Here is an 18,279-nt window from a genome sequence, read left to right as displayed (position 1 = left end):
TTTTTAAGCTGACTTTGTTGAATTTTGACTTTGTTATTGAGTAATAGTCAAATGAACAAAGATGACTCTCAGAACCGACTCTCCGAACCGACTCACCGAACCGACTCTCCGGCTCCACAGCGCCCTCTGGCTCTTCCAAAACTTTCTGGTGTCCGTGCGATTTCCTCCTCCTCCTTGTTTTCACTTCCTGTTTTGTAAAGGGAGTCACTCAACATAGATTGGTTCATTTCAGCTTTGCAGTGGTGTCTTTTTCCTTAGTTTCAGCTCCAGCCGCTTTACTGAAAGCTACAATCTGTCTGTTTTTCATGGAGGATGGAGTGATGGACTGTCTGCTCTCCGCGGCCCTGATGGATTTTACCTAGATGTTTTGCTTTGGCAGAAAGCTCACTGCTCTTCTCTTTGCTGGAATGATTCTGAATCCAGTTGAAAACTTTGCAGCCTTTGTTTAAAAAAAATCAGCCATGTCACAGCTGTAGAGGAAGTGCGTCGCGGGTTTGCACCTTCACCCTGTTTTGTTTGTGCGAACTTTTCTTCTTGTACTCTCTCTCTCTCTCTCTCTCTCTCTGTGTCTTTTTTTTAATCGATCCGGTGCTGCGCGTTGCCATGGCCGAGCTGAACGCGGCGCTGTGCTGCTGCTGCCGGAAGGCGCTGCCGGTGCCCGGTAAAGCGCGTGACGGGGCTCGATCACTGGGTCGCTGCCGGCTGGTTGACGTCGCCTCGGCGTCCAACTTCCACAGCTTCTCGCTGCGCCACTTCCACCTGGACCTGCGGGTGAACTTCGGGCTGAAGAGGATCACAGGCTGGCAGGTGCTGGAGCTGGCCACGCTGCAGCCCGGGGTTCAGTCGCTGGTGCTGGACGTGCACCCGTCTTTACTGATCCACTCTGTGGACTGCAAGATCCCAGGCACATCCGGATCTCCAGATGTCATCTTCTCGCTGTCCTACAACCTCGAGCCGTTCACCGATTACGGGTCCTCGCTCCGCATCGCGCTCCCCGCCGCGGCCATCCGGCCACACCGGCCCTTCCGGGTCACCGTCCGCTACACCACCACAGATGGACCCGCGGTAATGATCCAACACATTCCGGCTCCTTTACAGCACGTTTCAAGTGTCCTAACCCCTCTCCATGAGGGTTTGCTAGAGTGTCTTGGTGTAAACTAAGTTGTACACTTACCTTTGACCATTTTATCAGGTTCCCAGCCCTGATCCTGGAGGAGAAACCCCCTGTCCTGCACATTTGAGTGTTTTTCCTTTCTCTAACATACCCAGTTCAACTTTTAATGAGCTGAGGAGTTGAATCAGGTGGCAGGAAAAGCACTAAAATGTGTAGATCAGAGGGTACTCCAAGGTCAGAGTTGGGATCCTGTGACTTACATTTGAGTTGGTATACACTCTGGAGTCCCTGCTGAAAATTCTAACGGTGTCCACTACAAATACCATTACAAACCATCAGCTAACCATTAAAACCATTACCAGTCCTTAATGGTATCCACTAGACATAACATGCCAGCAGCAGAAGGCAAGAAATTACCAGTAGAGACCCACAGGGACCATTAAAACCAGTACAGTTCCTATTATAACCATTAAAACCATTACAAAAGGCATGGGTTTGTCAGCCCACTTTTACTCCTTCCATCAGTGGAAAAGAAGCCGTGTATATGACCACAGCTGAGCAGATATTATTCGGGTGGTGGGCCGTCCTGAGCACAGCACTAACACTGACGTGGTAGAGTCTGGTGCTGCTATGAGAGTATCAGGTGCTGTAGTGTTGCTGGCATTTTTGAACATCTGGGCACTATCTGGGCAGTCATGGTGCTGGTCCATTTCTGCTGAAGGACAGGGTATAGGACACATTTTAGAAAGCAGAAGATAGGCTACAGTCAGTATTTGGATACCTCTAAAGTGACTTATATGTTAGACAAATCTTATATAATGGCCAGTGAGTGTGGCTACAAGGTTGATGTATCTAGTAAACCTGCAACTGAGTGTACAGCACTGTGCAAAAGTCTTAGGCACCCTATATATATATTTTTTTTTTAATACAAACATTGTTATAGATTTGTATTTCCTGACTTCTACATTATTGATTCAGTACAAAACATTTTAGATTTCCAAACATTAGTTTTCCAGCACAAAATTAAATGTTACAGAATAATGTTTGTATGGCAGGAAAGAAAGTAGAATATTATGTATGAGACCACTTTTCAGACAAAACTACATAATGAAGGCTGCTGGGTTTTGCTGCAACAATAAGAAGCAAGTGTGACAGCCAAAGTCTCCAGAAGAACTGTGGCTGGTTCTGCAAGATGCTTAATAACACTTACAGCTCATTTCCTTATGAAACTGAACACATTGTACCTGAGACTACTTTTTTTTTTAAAGCAACAGGCAGCATTTCTTTGCAGGTGCCTAAGACTTTTGCACAGTACTGTATATCAGAGCAGTGGTTCTCAACTCCAGCACTGGGGACACAATGGCCCGTTTCCCTGATCCAATACTTGATCCACCTGATCAGCTGATTATCAGGACCTTTATAAGTTAGATGAGGTGCAGGGAACTGGGTTCCATAAGACTGGAGCTCAGAATCACTGTATTATTGTATATTATACTACAGTCCACTGATTTGATTGGACAAGTGGCATTCCAAGAGTGCTGATATTTAGTACATTTCACTGTTTGTATCATTCTCTTGTCTGTGTTCACTAAATACATTTCCATTTCTAGCAGTAGTTTGTTACATTGAAACTGTTACTACACTTACTACGGGTTGTCAGTCATTATGTGCGTTGCATGGCAACACTCAACAATCTATCCAGCTGTGGCTTCTTTGGGAACTATTTTCACTGACCGAGCAAAAAACAAAATATTTGGCCATATTGTGTTAACACAATATTAATTTCTTGTTTAAAGAGCCGTTGTAATTAAAGTAATATCACACTCACAATCATGCTGTTGTATTGGATGTCAGTATGTCTGTGTTTACCTACAGCCGAATCACAGCCGTATTGATATTCAGTACAACAGCACTCTTGCTCGTGTGCTATTACTTAATTAGAGTGTTCCTGTTCCTATAGTTCCACCTCTCTGTAGATTTCAGATCCAACCCTATGTTGATCTGGATAATCAAGTGGATTATCTGGATACACTGATGTAAGTGAAATGGTATGCCGTGTTTGTAGATCTGTATGTCAGCAATTCCATACAAATCAACTTAACCATGGAAAAAGGAAAAAAAAACAGTTCATAATTAACTTCATTCATTCTTAGTTTAATTGTAATTCCTATTTTACTTTCATCCAGTAATTATGCTTATGGATATTCTAGGTGTAGTATTGGGGTGTTAGTGGATCTGGCGATCCAGGGCTTCTGTATGGAGAAGAATGTCAAGAAGACTAAAGATTTGGCATTTTTAAGAGATGGGCACTGGGCCCAAGGAGACTGCATTTGCACACAGTGCATAAATTTAGAACGCCCTTGTTGATGACTGGAAATGTCTTCTCTCACAGCGATGCATATAAAGCAGCCCCTGCTTAACCTTGTCACTGAATTAATTAGTAAATTGGAACATGATTTAATGGTGTGAATATTAGCAAATTCAGTATTCTAAATAATTTTTTTACAGTCGTAAACTAAAGCAGGGATTCCTCATCTGTTCTTGACCATGTTTAGTCGGTGTATACGAGCAGGAAAATGACTAAACTGTGCTGGATCGAGCTACAGTTAGACACTGCGGGTCAAAGCAGAGGCAGCTGTTTGCTTGACAAAGTGGCGTTAAGGCTTGCAGTAACCGTGTGGCACATGACTATTGTTTACAGACCGTATCAGTGTAGGCAGAATTTCATCCCTGCCCTAAATATAGCCAACAGAAACTCTTAACCAGACGAGTGACTCTCACTGTTATCTCATATTCCACTTCGTTTCAGTTCTCACTTGTATATATGAGGGTTGTTTCTCATTTGATCTGTCATTTTGCTTTGATGATTTCACACAAATGTCAGTACAAGGCTGTTGACGTCAATGACTTGCACGGATCGATGTGTTCCTTTTAGCGATTTTCTCAGAATCAGGCATTTTGACGACATGAGCGCATTCCTAGGGAGCGGAGTTGGATTTGTTTCAGGATCAGTCCCAGAGTTAGGCTGGATAAGACCAAGAAAAGCTAGAAAAATAAAACAGAAAGCACAAGTTGATCACCAATCCTAAAGTCATGGGTTCACTTTCCCTTTCCTATAGCACACGTGAATATGGTCAAAGTGACACTTTGGCACAATTTCCTGCTTAACCCAGATGTGGTCGAACAGCCAACACATGTTTGGTGTCTGAAGTTCTTTAGTTTTGACAGGAGCTACAAGGCAACATTTAATGGAAGTTTATAAATACCAGTTTAGCAACACTATAATCGAACTATATAATAAGAGTCCCAATATGATTTTTAAATTAAATGACATTTTTAAGCTCATTCAGATGTTTTATGAAGCTGTTTATGTCCAAATGGTATTACTGAGATAAGTGCTAAACCGGTAGCTTCTCTTACCTCATAGCCCCAAAGCAAAATAAAACACACCTAACATGTTTTAGCTTGATTGACTACAGTTCAAATAAAGTGAAAATTATGAAAATCCATTTTGAAATGTCTGATTTTTTTATTGGTTTTTCCTCCTGTGTTATTTTCCTGTGTTATTTTCCTTTCTCTTTCAGATCTGGTGGGTGGACACAGAGCTAACGTGTGGTCAGACGCAGCCATTGGTCTTCACTCAGGGTCACTCTGTGTGCAATCGTTCCTTTTTCCCCTGCTTTGACACTCCAGCTGTCAAAAGCACCTACTCTGCTACCATCAGGGTGAGTGTGGTTCGCATTTAATACCCCAGTCACTCTGATCAACATTTGTCAGGTTATTACATCCATCTACCGTATATCTACACCCATTAGCAAATCAGCAAATTTATCAGGTAAAGCCACTATATACATAGATGCACCATTTCTCAGCCAGGGGACCACTGCAGATATTGTTTAGTGAGTAGCTCATTCACAAAGGTCCTAAATGAGGTCCTGAGGTCAGAACTTGACCCCGATGAAGGGTAGAAGACTATCGTTTCTATAGCAACAGTTAATTTACAGGGACTTGTGTGGTGGACATGCTAAATAATCTAAGCTGAATAATAAACAAATTAAAAATTCCCCGGGCGCCGCAGCAAAAAAAGGCTGCCCACTGCTCCGGGTGTGTGTTCACGGTGTGTGTGTGTGTGTTCACTACTGTGTGTGTGCACTTGGATGGGTTAAATGCAGAGTACAAATTCCGAGTATGGGTCACCATACTTGGCCACAAGTCACTTCACTTCACTTCAAAATGTATTATTTTACAAAGTATTTTCACTGATATGGGGAACCATTGTGTAGATGTTTATGTAGCATTTATGGAAGGAGTGTCTCCCGTGTCAGCGCTTTGTAACATTGAGACGTAAAGCTGTCCCTATAAGTATTCCTCCATGGGAAAGTCCACAGGACAGGGAGGCTGGTGAGGGAACGACTGTTTATGGCTGCTATAACCTAAGCGATAACAGAAACTTGTTTTGTGGACATTCTACAATATTAAATGTAACTATAAATGGACAAAAAGTACGACATTTTCTTTAATCACACTTCCTCATCATTGATAACAGGGCATGCCGTTATAGGAAAATAATGCTGTATTGGTCTTTTACCGCAACATTATTTTGCCATGAAACCACACCATGAGTTTCACTTTCTTGACGTGGCATGTCTTTCTTTTTGACCTCTCTCTCTTTACAACCTTTTTTGTAGTTGTTCAATCCAACTCCGTTTCTCACTCACCTAGCTTTTCTCACTTTCAGTGAAGGCACATTCAGTTTCTGGGTCTTTTCATCTCAGCTTCTTCTCTCTGTGTGTGTGTGTGTGTGTGTGTGTGTGTGTGTGTGTGTGTGTGTGTGTCCGTGTGGTGTGTTGTCTGGCAGGTTCCAGATGGAGTGACGGTGCTAATGAGTGCCTCTAGGAGTGTGTACTCTAAGCAGGACCGGCTGTTCCAGTTCTCTATGGAGTACCCTGTTCCTGCCTACTTGGTGGCCCTGGTGGCTGGAGATCTACAGCACACTGACATCGGGCCCAGGTGTGTATGGAGATTGGAGATTTAATATGAACTAAAATAAACATAAGTTATATAATTATTATATTGCTCACAGGCTGCTCTGTATAGAATTTTTCTTGCTTTGTGGCTCTGATATGAAACAGTAGCTATGTTTACATATATCTTCCAGCTATGTTCTTAGTTCATTTGGAAAACTGGATCAAACCAAGACATTTGCATGAGTTTAGGTGTTTAGGTGGGCAGTATGACAATCTGGCTTTACAGTATATTCTTTTTTTAATTTTTGTAGGCCTTTTTAAACCCAACACTGCTGCCACATTGTAAGCAAAATCAGTAGAATTAAAGATCATGGTACATATCATGTATTGTGGAAAACTTTTTAAGGATCACAATATCATGTCGATTTTACACTTTATTTTACACACAGTATTTTACACACTTGTGACACACCTATGTGTTGTACCATCTACAGGGTTTTTTGTGTATTTAAAAAAAAAAACCAAAACACTGCCAGGCTTTTTTCAAAATGAGACTATGCTGTTCATAGTGTTGCCGCAGTAATAATGCAATTAAAAAAATGTTGTCCTCTAGGCTCTTCTTTATGGCTGTATACAAAAGACACCGGCAGTTAGAGCTTTTACAACAGGCTTTTAGAACATTTTACAACATTGTTTATCAGCCGGATACCTTTCATGCCACAGCATACAGCTCAGAAGTACAGGATGAGAATAAATGGATCCAGAAGTTGTCAATAAAATTGCAAACAGTCCAATTGTGAGGATCAGTGGTGAGATCGAAGTGTTCAAATCTGACTTCAGTAGTCCATTCAGTGTTGGCCTGGTACCGTTGTGTTCCCATGATCATATCTCAGCTGGATTAAAAACCTCACTTAGACAAACATCATATTGTGTGCATGTAAATAAACCTGATGAAGAGGTTAAAGTACAGAAGACCAGCTTTAATTAAAGATAATAATCTGTCATTTACTGGTATTTTTTAAAATGGGTATGTGCTAATTAAATTTATTCATAGGACAGCTCATATCAAGCTGTCATTAAACCTAAAGGAGGATTTAGATGAATACAGTCACTTGAATAACTATTCAATCCCCCTTGAACGTTTCTACATTTTGGTGGAACTGAAATGGACTTAATTGGGTTTATATATTATTCATCAATATAATATAACCATCCATGGCACCCAAAAGGCCAAGGACAGCTTCCAGCATCATGCTACCACCACCATGCTTTACTGTGGGGGATGGTGTTCTCAGTGTGTTGGGTTTCTGTCAAATGTAAATTTTCATGCCAAGGTCAAACAGTTCATCATATCAGAAGTCAGAACTTTTTCCCACACATTTGCTGAATCTCCAAAATATCTTTTGGAAAACTCGTATTGGGATTTCATATGGCTCGCCACTTTTCCATAAAGCCCAGCTTTGTGGATTGTACAGGCTAAAGTTGTCTTGGGAACATCTGTGCCATGGATCTCTCCAGCTCCTTCTGAGTTACCCTTGACCTCTTGGTTGTTTCTATGACCAACGCCCTCCTCACCCAGCTACTGAATTTTGGTGGACGGACTTACCTAGTCGCGGTTGGACCCTATTCCTTTAATCTTTTAACAATAAATTTAAAGATGATCCATGGAATATTCAAAGTTTGAGATTTTTTTGTATAACTTTGTCACAGCTTTGTTTGATAGCTCCTTGGTCTTCACGATGGTGTTTGATTAATTCTGTTCTCCGACAAACTCTGCAGCCTTCCAGGAACAGCTTTATTTATATTGAGGTCATGGATAATGTTCTTATAACAGCACACCCCGTTGTGTCTTATTCCTTTATATACAACTTATTAGAGAATAAAAAAATCACACCCAGAAAGGGAAAGTCAAATTTTGAACTGATTTTTGTTCAGTAATAATATTCTAACATGCACTTTGTCTGATTTGTTCCCTGGTATAATGAAGCAACATCTGTGATACATATCACATAGTACATAAATGTTTTTTTTTTTTTTTTTTTAATATAAAATAAATTACTTTTACCCCTAAGGGTATGCAGACTTTTGCACTAGACTGTAATATGTATATTGTTCTGTTCTCTGTAATGTATATACTAATTCATTCAGTGGATTCATTTCAGGTACCTTTATTTTTATTATATTATTATTTTCAGATATGTTTTATATGAGCCTGGATAGTTTTTTTTATTGTCATTGGTCTATATGATAAAATGTCAGTGACTGTATCCTTTTTTTCAGTGACTATGACCGTTACTATGTCTCAGAGTGCATCATATCCATTTTAAATATGAATATAAAAAATTTGAAATTGTGTGTGTGTGTGTGTGTGTGTGTGTGTGTGTGTGTGTGTGTGCGTGCATATAGGAGCCGTGTGTGGGCTGAGCCCTGTCTCCTGACCTCTGCTGTTAGTAAGCTGGGAGGCAGCGTGGAGCGCTGCCTCAATGTGGCCGAGCAGCTCTTTGGCTCTTATGTGTGGGGCAGGTGAGTGTCTGTCCATCTAAACTCGACTGTTGTGTGTATATTAATCCCTTCAGATGTTGGTTAGGAACAAGAGGCTATTATTAGCTATGACACAATGCACTGACGCATTTCGTACATTGGTGTGCCAGGACTCATCGAAATTCTCTACTGTTTGCTGTAAAAGTCTGAGGCCGCTGTCAAGATCATTTATTTGAAACTATTACATTTTACTTGGTTCAAAGCTGACGCAAATTGCATGTAAAAAATCCTTGTATGGAGTCGAAATCTATGTAAATATAGCGCAGCGTTAGTTGCAACACAAGGTAGATACTGAATCATTAAAGCAAATGGTGGACTTACCAAATATCATTTTAACTGTGTCTCAAACTGCACACGAAAAATACGTAAATGTCAAGTAACTGGATATTCGCATTATCCTAATGAACAGTATGTTATTGAACTGCACTAGAATAAGTGCTGAATTCAAGATCCAAAATATTCACTATACACCATTTGCTGCTAATATGTGTGTGTGGTGAAGTGGTGTTCTTTCTCGTTGCATCGGCCACATCGAAAATGTCAAACCACAGCAGCCTCCAGCAGTTTCTGCTGCATAGAGCATGTGGTGCCCACAGACTACAAAAAGACATCATCTACTTCTACTGACACAGCCTTGTTTGACTAATATAGTTAGAAAAAAGGTATTCAGTTTTGTGGAAAAAAAAAAAAAAAAAAAAAAATTGGGCTACACCTAATTAATTTTAATCAATGAATTCTGTGAATGAATCAATAGATTTTTTTAATCGATTTGTTGGATTATCTTTAAAATATATTAAATACCAAACATATTTATTTCATTTCTTATGCTATACCACATTATAATAATGTTAATGATGGTTAATGTTGATGTTAGTGATAATTTGTCACAACATGAGAATATTAACAAGTGCTTATGTGAATCAAATGAGACACACAAACGCAACACTTTCAGTCTTTTCGAATTTGTTAATACGTTTGGCAACAATGTCGTGTGTGTGGCGTTTGCCATGTTTCCTGTTAAAGTCCATCACAACCTTGTGACAGCTTCCTGATCCTGCCATGAGACTGATTTCAGTACGTTCTTCTTTTGTCAAAGGCATTCTTAAACAATATATACACACTATGTATGAAACATTTTGGAAGATATTTGGTAAAAAGTGTTAATTTGTGACTTTTTGCTAAAAGGATATATATATATTTTTTTTCTTAACTGGTTCTGCACACATTCCCATTACAGCAATGTCTGCATTTAAAGCCCTGATTTGTTTCCAACAAGATAAATTCAAAATAAAGACATTATCCGCTGGCAAAGCCGAAACTAATTTTGCTTGCTGTGTGAGGTGAATCATTTTCAGTCGACTCCAACATTTTTGCATTGACTAGTTTTCAATGCCTGGAATCAGTGAATCGACTCTTTTTAGGATCGACTTCTATGAAAGCAGGATGGAGATGTGATGACTTGACACACGAAATAAATATCATGTATGCTAAGAAAATTGAACAATGTAGTGGTTATCAATACTCCTGGGTCAAAAGAATAGTTTTAAAAAGCTACTTGACTCAAATAGTTTCACTACTCGCTGCCCAGCACTGCATAATGCACATGCTTCGTGGAATGAGTTGTAATCTGAAGTGGGATAAAGTTCATCTTGTAGACTATTTGTACAGCTTTTGTTGATGCAGTTGGAGCAGCCCCAATAAAAACTAATGAAATCATTTTGACTGTAGGTTTGAGTGTTAGGATTTGGGATTATGTTACGTACATACCCTAAAGGTTTGCATTGCAACTTATTTCAGCAGCCTTAAAGGACCTGTCCCTGAACGTCTTCCCTCCACAGGTACGACATTGTATTCCTCCCTCCTTCATTCCCTATCGTGGCGATGGAGAACCCGTGTCTCACCTTCATTATCTCCTCCATTCTGGAGAGTCAGGAGTTCCTGCTGATCGATGTCATTCATGAGATCGCTCACGGCTGGTTCGGAAACGCCGTCACCAACGCCACCTGGGAGGAGATGTGGCTCAGTGAGGGACTAGCCACGTACGCACAGAGACGCATCACTACAGAGGTTTATGGTACACACACATACAAACACACAGCACAGATCTCTCCAGTGCACAGAAAAACACCACTACATAGTCTGGTATTGGGCCTCATTTAACAAGCTTTTAGTAAAGTTGGATGTAAATGTTTTCATAGGCCTAACCATACAAAAAATTCTCCCCAGATTTACAAACGTTTCAGTAATGCAGATTTTCTTCGTACTCATGTATGTTGATAAATGCCAATCACTCGTTAATTATCACTCGCTCTCATGACACAGCTGATTTACGTTTAGCAGCACCTACAAAATCTATAAAAGGCAAAGCTCACAGTCAGCTGAAAACGTCGAAATGATAACTAAACGTTGAAAGAGCACCTCCTAATTGTGCCGTGCGCTAAATCTTCCAATAATGCAGCTCAGCCACTGCAGAGCACCATCTACAGACAGACACACACTTCCATTACTTTTGTCTTAATTGAATGGCTAAATTTATTTGTCTTAACTTCTGCATTTGTTTAAGAATGCTTTCTTTGGAGTCATTAATCTGATACAACCTAGTTTAACAACATTTTCATATCAAATATATTTTACAAACATAGCAAATATATAATACAGTGGTCAATCCTGGCGTCAGGTGACTGACTGTGTGGAGTTTCAGATGTTTGATTTACAATAAATTTGTTTGTTTAAAGCTTGATAAATGAGTCCCATTATATATATACACACACTGCAATCTGTTGAAACAGATCAAAAGTGCTACCCCTCTATAATGCTGTCCTACTGATGACCATTTGCGAAAAGGACCGTAGGCTGCATATATTGTGCGTATATGTATGCAGATGAGAACATTTGTGGTAAGGGAGCATTTGCAAAAAATTTTCATTTTTCCCCGAACTATTCCATGCATCCAGAATGTTAAAGTGATTCAGTTGAGAGCATGAAAATTGAGAGCATGTAGTTTTTACAGCTGTTTCAGTATAGCAGCTACATTTTCACGTAGTAAAAAGGATGTGTCCTTTTTTCAGTAATTTGGGCTTTTCGTTTTTGCAGGTGAAGCCCTAACCTGCCTGGAGACGGTCTTTCGTTTGGACGCGCTGCACAGACAAATGCGTCTTCTTGGAGACAACAATCCAGTGAGCAAGCTGCAAGCCAAGTTTGAGCCAGGTAACTCACCTCAAACGCAGCGTCCACTAAAAGTTCTCACTAGTTTGTTTGTCACTATTTTGGTCAAAAACAAATGTCACCGCTTAGTTCAGTGTAAATAATTCAGTGTGTTCTCTCTCTCTCTCCTTGCTTCTTTACCTCAGGGGTTAACCCCAGCAGTCTGATGAATCTGTTCACCTATGAGAAAGGCTTTTGCTTTGTCTCGTACCTCTCACAGCTCTGCGGTGACATCAAAAGATTTGACACTTTCCTCAAGGTAAGTATCGTGACAGCGCCACACTTAAACAGAAGCAAGTTTTGATGCTTAAAATGCTTAAAGCTTCAGCCAATACAGTTTCAGATGTTAAAAAAAAAAGTCTGTGATACTAAAAATCTGTAACATATTAAGCATTTACCAATAGCACATTCTAGATCCCTAACTAGGATTATATTATAACTAAAAGCTTCCTGATCAGAACTGTGTGAGCTTCTCAGACGGCATATTGATTGACAGTCACACCTCCTCAGCAATTTAAACGATGTTTAAACAGCACTAATTTTAGAAAAGTGTGGAGGAACGACAGAACGGTGCTCGCGAGTGGTTGCGAGTCATGCTATGTGTGTTACTGTATTTTGTACATATTTTTAGAGGTTTAAAAAGCTACACTGATCAGCAGAGTATGGCACTTGAGCTTTACTGTCCTCTTGTTTAACCGTCGCAAGTGTTTTTTTGTTTTTGTTTTTTTTTTTTAGCACGTCAGGCTTGTGAGATTTATCGGTGAAGCTTGGCAAGATCAGATTAACCTATTTTCCATTTATAATGTAAAATGTTATAATAAAAATGTGAAAAATGTTGTCCAAGTGTTAATAATGAAAAATGTAAGAATGTGTTAATTAGACAAAAGTACCTCTTTGCCAACCTTTTCACAAGTTCGAGGTGTAGATCATGATTGCAATGTTGTTTAATTCTCATTCCTTTAACTGTTTAAAAAGTGTAATTATAAAGTGTATATATAAAAGGCTAAAAATTCTAACCAGATGCAGTGTCACTCGCGCTCAGGCGCAAAGAGGCCTAGTGAGCAGAGATGGTGCAGGTGTTCCTGTGGCTTCTGTTCAGGAATAAAAAGCTATAAATAAATATGTTTCTGCATATTTGTCTAATATTTGTATAATTAGATTACACTCAGAAAATTATTCTGTGTGATGATTATAAGTGGCATTGGAAAAAACCAAAATGGGTCAAAAATTTTGAGAGCTGTGGAACACACACACACACACACACACACACTCGCTCGCACTCACACACATCTACAAACACACACACGTCAGTAATTTTCTTTTCTGTGTAGGCCTACATCGAGCAGTTCAGGTTCAGCAGTGTGGTTGCTCAGGACCTGCTCGATTTCTTCCTGGGCTTCTTTCCTGAGCTGAAGGAGAGCTGTGTAGCGCAGCGAGAAGGTGAGGCACACACACGCACGCACACACACACACACACGCACACACACACGCACACACACACACACACACACACACACACAATGTACACAACAAAACTTGAGCTTTTTCCCTGTAGCTGTTCTTGTTGGTTCATATTTTAAGTGTAAATAAACCATGGCTTCTTCGTAAATGATTGCTTGGAGTGTACCATGTACTTAATCTTTATTTACTCATAATCGCTAATTTTTTCCACTTACACGCAAATACAGATCATAGCTAACCCACTAGTTAATGTTTTTTCGTATAAGTATATTTAAATAAATATGATACTCTCAGCTCTGAAGAATTATCCTGTAGGATATTACCATTCATAACATCCAGCAGGGAATCAGAGCAGTGTGAGAGATGAAAAGTCAATGAAATAGTCATTTTTCTCTCTTCTTTGTCTCAGGGCTGGAGTTTGAGCGCTGGCTGAATGAGTGCGGCCCTCCTCTGTGTGAGCCGGATCTTTCCGCTGGCGTCATGTTGACTGGGCCTGTCCAGCACCTCTGTGAACTCTGGGGCATGGAGTCGCCGGACCGCCAAGCCATTGCGACCTTTGACCTCTCCACGTGGAGCACCTTCCAGACCGTTCTCTTCCTGGACCGACTGCTGGACCGCTCACCTCTGCCACAAGGTGAACACTTCCTTCTTGCACGTGGACACGTACTGTTAATTGTTTTTTTTTTTTTGAACTTGGAGAACACTGAGTTGCTGTGCTCAGGACTTTAATATATACCCATTCTCTCTTCTTCTGGCTCTGCAGAAGTGATGAGTCTGCTATCGAGCTGCTACTCGGTTCTGCTGGATGGCATGAACGCCGAGGTGCAGATTCGCTGGCTGCAGGTCGTAGTGAGAAACAGCTTTTATCCTGACCTGCATCGTGTTCGCAGTTTCCTGCACAAACATGTGAGTATATATCACACGAAGCCTCCTCTCTCTGATTCTCATAATACTGTCATGAATGTCTTGGAATAAATAGCACTGATGTAGATTCCAGTTCTGCGTTACTCAGCGATAGAGATTCTGCAGCCATCTTTCATAGCTTGGTTACAAGGCTACGTTAATAACATGGCTTTCTTAAAAAAAAAAAAAAATACTACTACTACTCATAATAATAATAATAATAATAAGAAGAAGAAGAAGAAGAAGAATATGGGTGTTCTTGGTGATGTCACATGACTCTCGAATAGATGTTGAACTTTATGGACTGTTGTGGCTGTCTCCATTTCTTTTTTCTGACGCTTGTTGATCCATTTTGTGCGTTTGATTACTCGTCCCTCACCGTTTGTCCAGCTCTTCCACCTCAGGAGGTCACAGGAGTTGCTGTTACAGAAAATTAAATGAAATTCATTGCTAGTCTGTTTTAGACAAAGGCTTTTTTTATACATCAAACATAATTACCTTCATCTATACTGTGTTACACTGTGGCTATGTGTAAAACAATATAAAAACAAGTTGTTATATTCTGTCAGCTTGTTCGATCGAGACTACATAGCTCTGTCAAACAATAAAGTTGAGCTAATGTTACATTACTTTGAAACTTAGAGATGTCATCTTTAATTTATCCCTTATTATCTCCACCATTTCCCGCTGTTCCGCTTCCTCTTTTCCTATTCAACGTGTTTGTTTTTTCTGTTTTGACCTCCTGATTCCTCCACATTCCTTCAGTTTCATGTGCCTTTAATTAGACAGACTGACTACGTCATGGACATGCTAGTGAGATGAATGAGATGAAGCTGCTTTACAGGGGTTTCCTGACACGTCACTATACACTAACCAGCGGAGGTTATAGCGTTTCCTGCAATTTGTCATTTAAAATAAATATGTAACTATACACTCCTTCTATGTAGCTTTTATTAAAACTACTGTACGAGTTCACACTAGAACAGTCTCTACACGTCGGCGATGCCTGCATCTTTTATACCATAACCTCCTTCCTTCCGTTTCTGTCCATCTCCGCAGACCTCGCGCATGTACACAGTGCCTCTGTATGAGGACCTGTGTGGAGGAGTTCTGAAGTGTTTCGCTGTCGAGGTGTTTTACCAAACGCAGGACCGCTTACACCCCAACCTGCGCAAGGCGCTGCAGCAGATTCTATTCCAAACCAGTGCGGCGAGCACCTCTAGCACCCCGGCCCTGGTCGGCCCACCCCAGTCCACTCCATCGCCACCCCCAGACCCACCCACTAATGGGACCATGGCCCTGCTAGATGTCAACGTGTCCGCGTGACACTTTAGAGAGCCGCAGGGGACACAGAGTAAGTGAACTGAGAAAAGAATGGAGAAGTTCGTCGCAGGAGGCCTGCCCATGTGCGTGTGTGCGTGTGTGCGTGTGTGCGTGCGTGCGTGCGTGCGTGCGTGTGCACTCTCCAACACTGGGATTTTTACATGCACCTTCAAAATTCATGTTCAAGCTGCTCAGGTTTTGTGGAATGAAGTTGGGGATGGACACCATGGACTGTGTTTAAAGATGGTTTTTATATATATATATATATATATATATATATATATATATATATATATATATATATATATATATATATGTAGGTATGTATGTATATTGTGTGTGTGTGTGTGTGTGTGTGTGTGTGTGTGTGTGTGTAAGACTGTGCATGAGGGTGCATATGGATGTGTCAGTTACAGATTGCCATCTGTCAATTCCATGTTAATGGGTGTGTGTGTGTGTGTGTGTGTGTGTGTTTGCACTCTACCTATGCACTTGTTTGAATGTGTTTTGCACCCTTGAAAACTCCCACGTGCCGCTGACCTCAGATCACATGACGTGACTATTAATGGACTCCATGTCAGAGACTGGATTTAAAAGCCAGCTAATGACACGTGAAAGCTGCTCATGGATTCAAAATATACTTTGGCCAAAAATGAAAGGTACACAATTTTCCTTTCAATGCAGATGTAGATCAGCCAAGGCATGTTTGGTGTCCAAAGTTGTCTTCTTCGTCTTGATCTTCTTCATCCTCTTCTTTGTCTTCTTCTTCTTATTATTCTTCTTCAGGCTGAAGCTCTACAAGGAGCCATAGAAGCTTATAGCCTCCACTTTAGCATTGTGCAAACTACATTCCTAAATCACACCCCTGTGTCAAAGCCAGCAAGTGGTTAAAGGAAAACTCCACCCTGAAACACATTAAATATGTTTATATGGAAATATTAGTGATGCTGGTGCTAATCTGTTGGTTGGTGCTGTGTGAGGAGTTAGTGGTTGTCTGCTGCACTGACATCACAAGACGGCATTGTTATTGGTTACACACTTACAGTGGTGTTTAATAGGACAAACATTTTCAACAATCCCAGACAAAAGGAATGACAGACAGGTTTCACTGTTAGCTTTTCTGACTCACCATCGTCCAGCAACATTCGATGTCATATTAATGAGAAATTAGTGAGTTAGTGGTGACATTGGTGCAAAAGTTGGACTCCGAGTTCCAGAATGCAATGCAGCTACACAACATAGCAGTGCTGAGTTACCACAGCTCGGGTAGTTAGTGATCTACGCAGAGTGCACAGATGAGGTGGGGAGAGAGCTGAACAGACTAAAGGAATAAAGCACTGCTGCATCACTCTCTTTAAGTAGAAATGAAGCAAAGGTTAAACCCCACTGGCTTTATTTTCAGCAGGTCGTCGAACAGCATTGTGGGTAATGTAGGAAACTAAAGTTTAAAAGTTGAAAAATGTTTAAACTAAAAAAAAAGTCAACTCAGAATTTCATTATTAAATAGATCTTGGATGCAAATGAAGGTTAATTATAAATATTAATATGCAAGTCGTTCAGGGTGGATTTTTCCTTAATAGACCATTTTAAAGCCAGAAACACTTTGTTCCTCAGCAAATAATTTGGTGTCACTCCGCACAATCGTTGACTTTAGTAAAAGCTCTGACCTGAAGTTATTGTGAATTGTGTGATTTGGATGATCTTGTAGCTGTGATATGTATCGCATATTAATTTTAAAATAGTATTTTAGCAAAGTGTGTACAAAAGGTTTTACTAAGTCAACTGATTTGTGTTGAAGAGAGTGCATGATAGGTCATTTGGGCTATAAGCTTCAGTGCAAACCTAAAAAAAAAATCAAACATGATCCAATGCTTTTGTTAAGTTGAAATTGTGTCAAATTCATTTTTGGCCAAACGATCACTTTTAAACTGAAGAGTCACGTGAAAGCACGTTTGTTCCGTCATATTCCAGAGGAGTCTCGAATGAGTCTGGCTTCCTCATGAGGACGATGCCTTAAATGCAAATTGGATAAAACTCTCTCATCTTTCTTAAATGGTTTGTTTGATTATCCAAACCTGGAACCCCTTTCGCCTCATCTTACCTCGATTCGACTCTCAGGTGTGTCAGTGCTGAAGTGACGGAGACACGTCTGTGCCTTTGAACGAAAGCTTTCAACACTCATAAATATGGCTGCCCAAAACGACCAGCATCTTCGTTGTAGCCATATCTGGGACATTATGATGTCAGTGTTGGAGAGAAATCTCCTGCAGGTTTCCTGTATATCATGCACACTTTATCATTCTGTTTTCTTTCTTCTATTTTTTTTGTGTTAGAAATAGGAAAAGTGTGTTAATTAAAACTTTAAACGAGATGGGTTATTGGTTTGCCTCTTTTGCTTTTAAATGTCCTGATTATGTAACAGATTTTCATGTCAACACTTTTTCCTCGACCCCATGTTGTAATTTTTGTTAGTGAACTTGAATGCCTTTAATATTAGAAGAGGAGAGAAATGCAGAATAAACGCAACACAGTAAATGCAAAAGAGGTGGGTGGACTCGGATTTAGAGAGGGAAATGTCATTGGAATGGGTGCTATTGGGTCAGTGGATGGTTGGGAGCTGAGTTGGTGTGTGTGGATCAACATCAACCATCAGTGGCCTTAATAAGCCAAGCGAATACTGGTTTGGTTTCTGTTTTACAGAAAATAAATATCATGAAAATGAGCATTATTGGATTCAAGTGTGTTTGTTCCATTACCTGAACTCTC

At 40.3% G+C, this 18,279-nt stretch overlaps 1 protein-coding gene across 1 annotated transcript; it reads left to right on the top strand.

Moving 5' to 3' along the window:
• rnpepl1 (arginyl aminopeptidase like 1) lies at positions 1-18,236 on the top strand. The gene is made up of 11 exons (XM_026913558.3): positions 1-1,065; positions 4,699-4,839; positions 5,973-6,124; positions 8,488-8,604; positions 10,461-10,696; positions 11,716-11,829; positions 11,973-12,085; positions 13,158-13,266; positions 13,697-13,921; positions 14,051-14,193; positions 15,250-18,236. Exons 1-11 carry the CDS (start codon positions 604-606, stop codon positions 15,514-15,516), a joined length of 2,079 nt encoding a protein of 692 aa, XP_026769359.1. The 5' UTR covers positions 1-603; the 3' UTR covers positions 15,517-18,236.
• Positions 18,237-18,279: the final 43 nt, after the last annotated feature.

The sequence above is a fragment of the Pangasianodon hypophthalmus genome, chromosome 6, assembly GCF_027358585.1.
Source record: "Pangasianodon hypophthalmus isolate fPanHyp1 chromosome 6, fPanHyp1.pri, whole genome shotgun sequence".
NCBI classification, from domain to species: Eukaryota; Metazoa; Chordata; class Actinopteri; order Siluriformes; family Pangasiidae; genus Pangasianodon; species Pangasianodon hypophthalmus.
The sequence above is the reverse complement of the archived record's forward strand: the minus strand, read 5'-3'. Positions and strand labels throughout refer to the sequence as shown.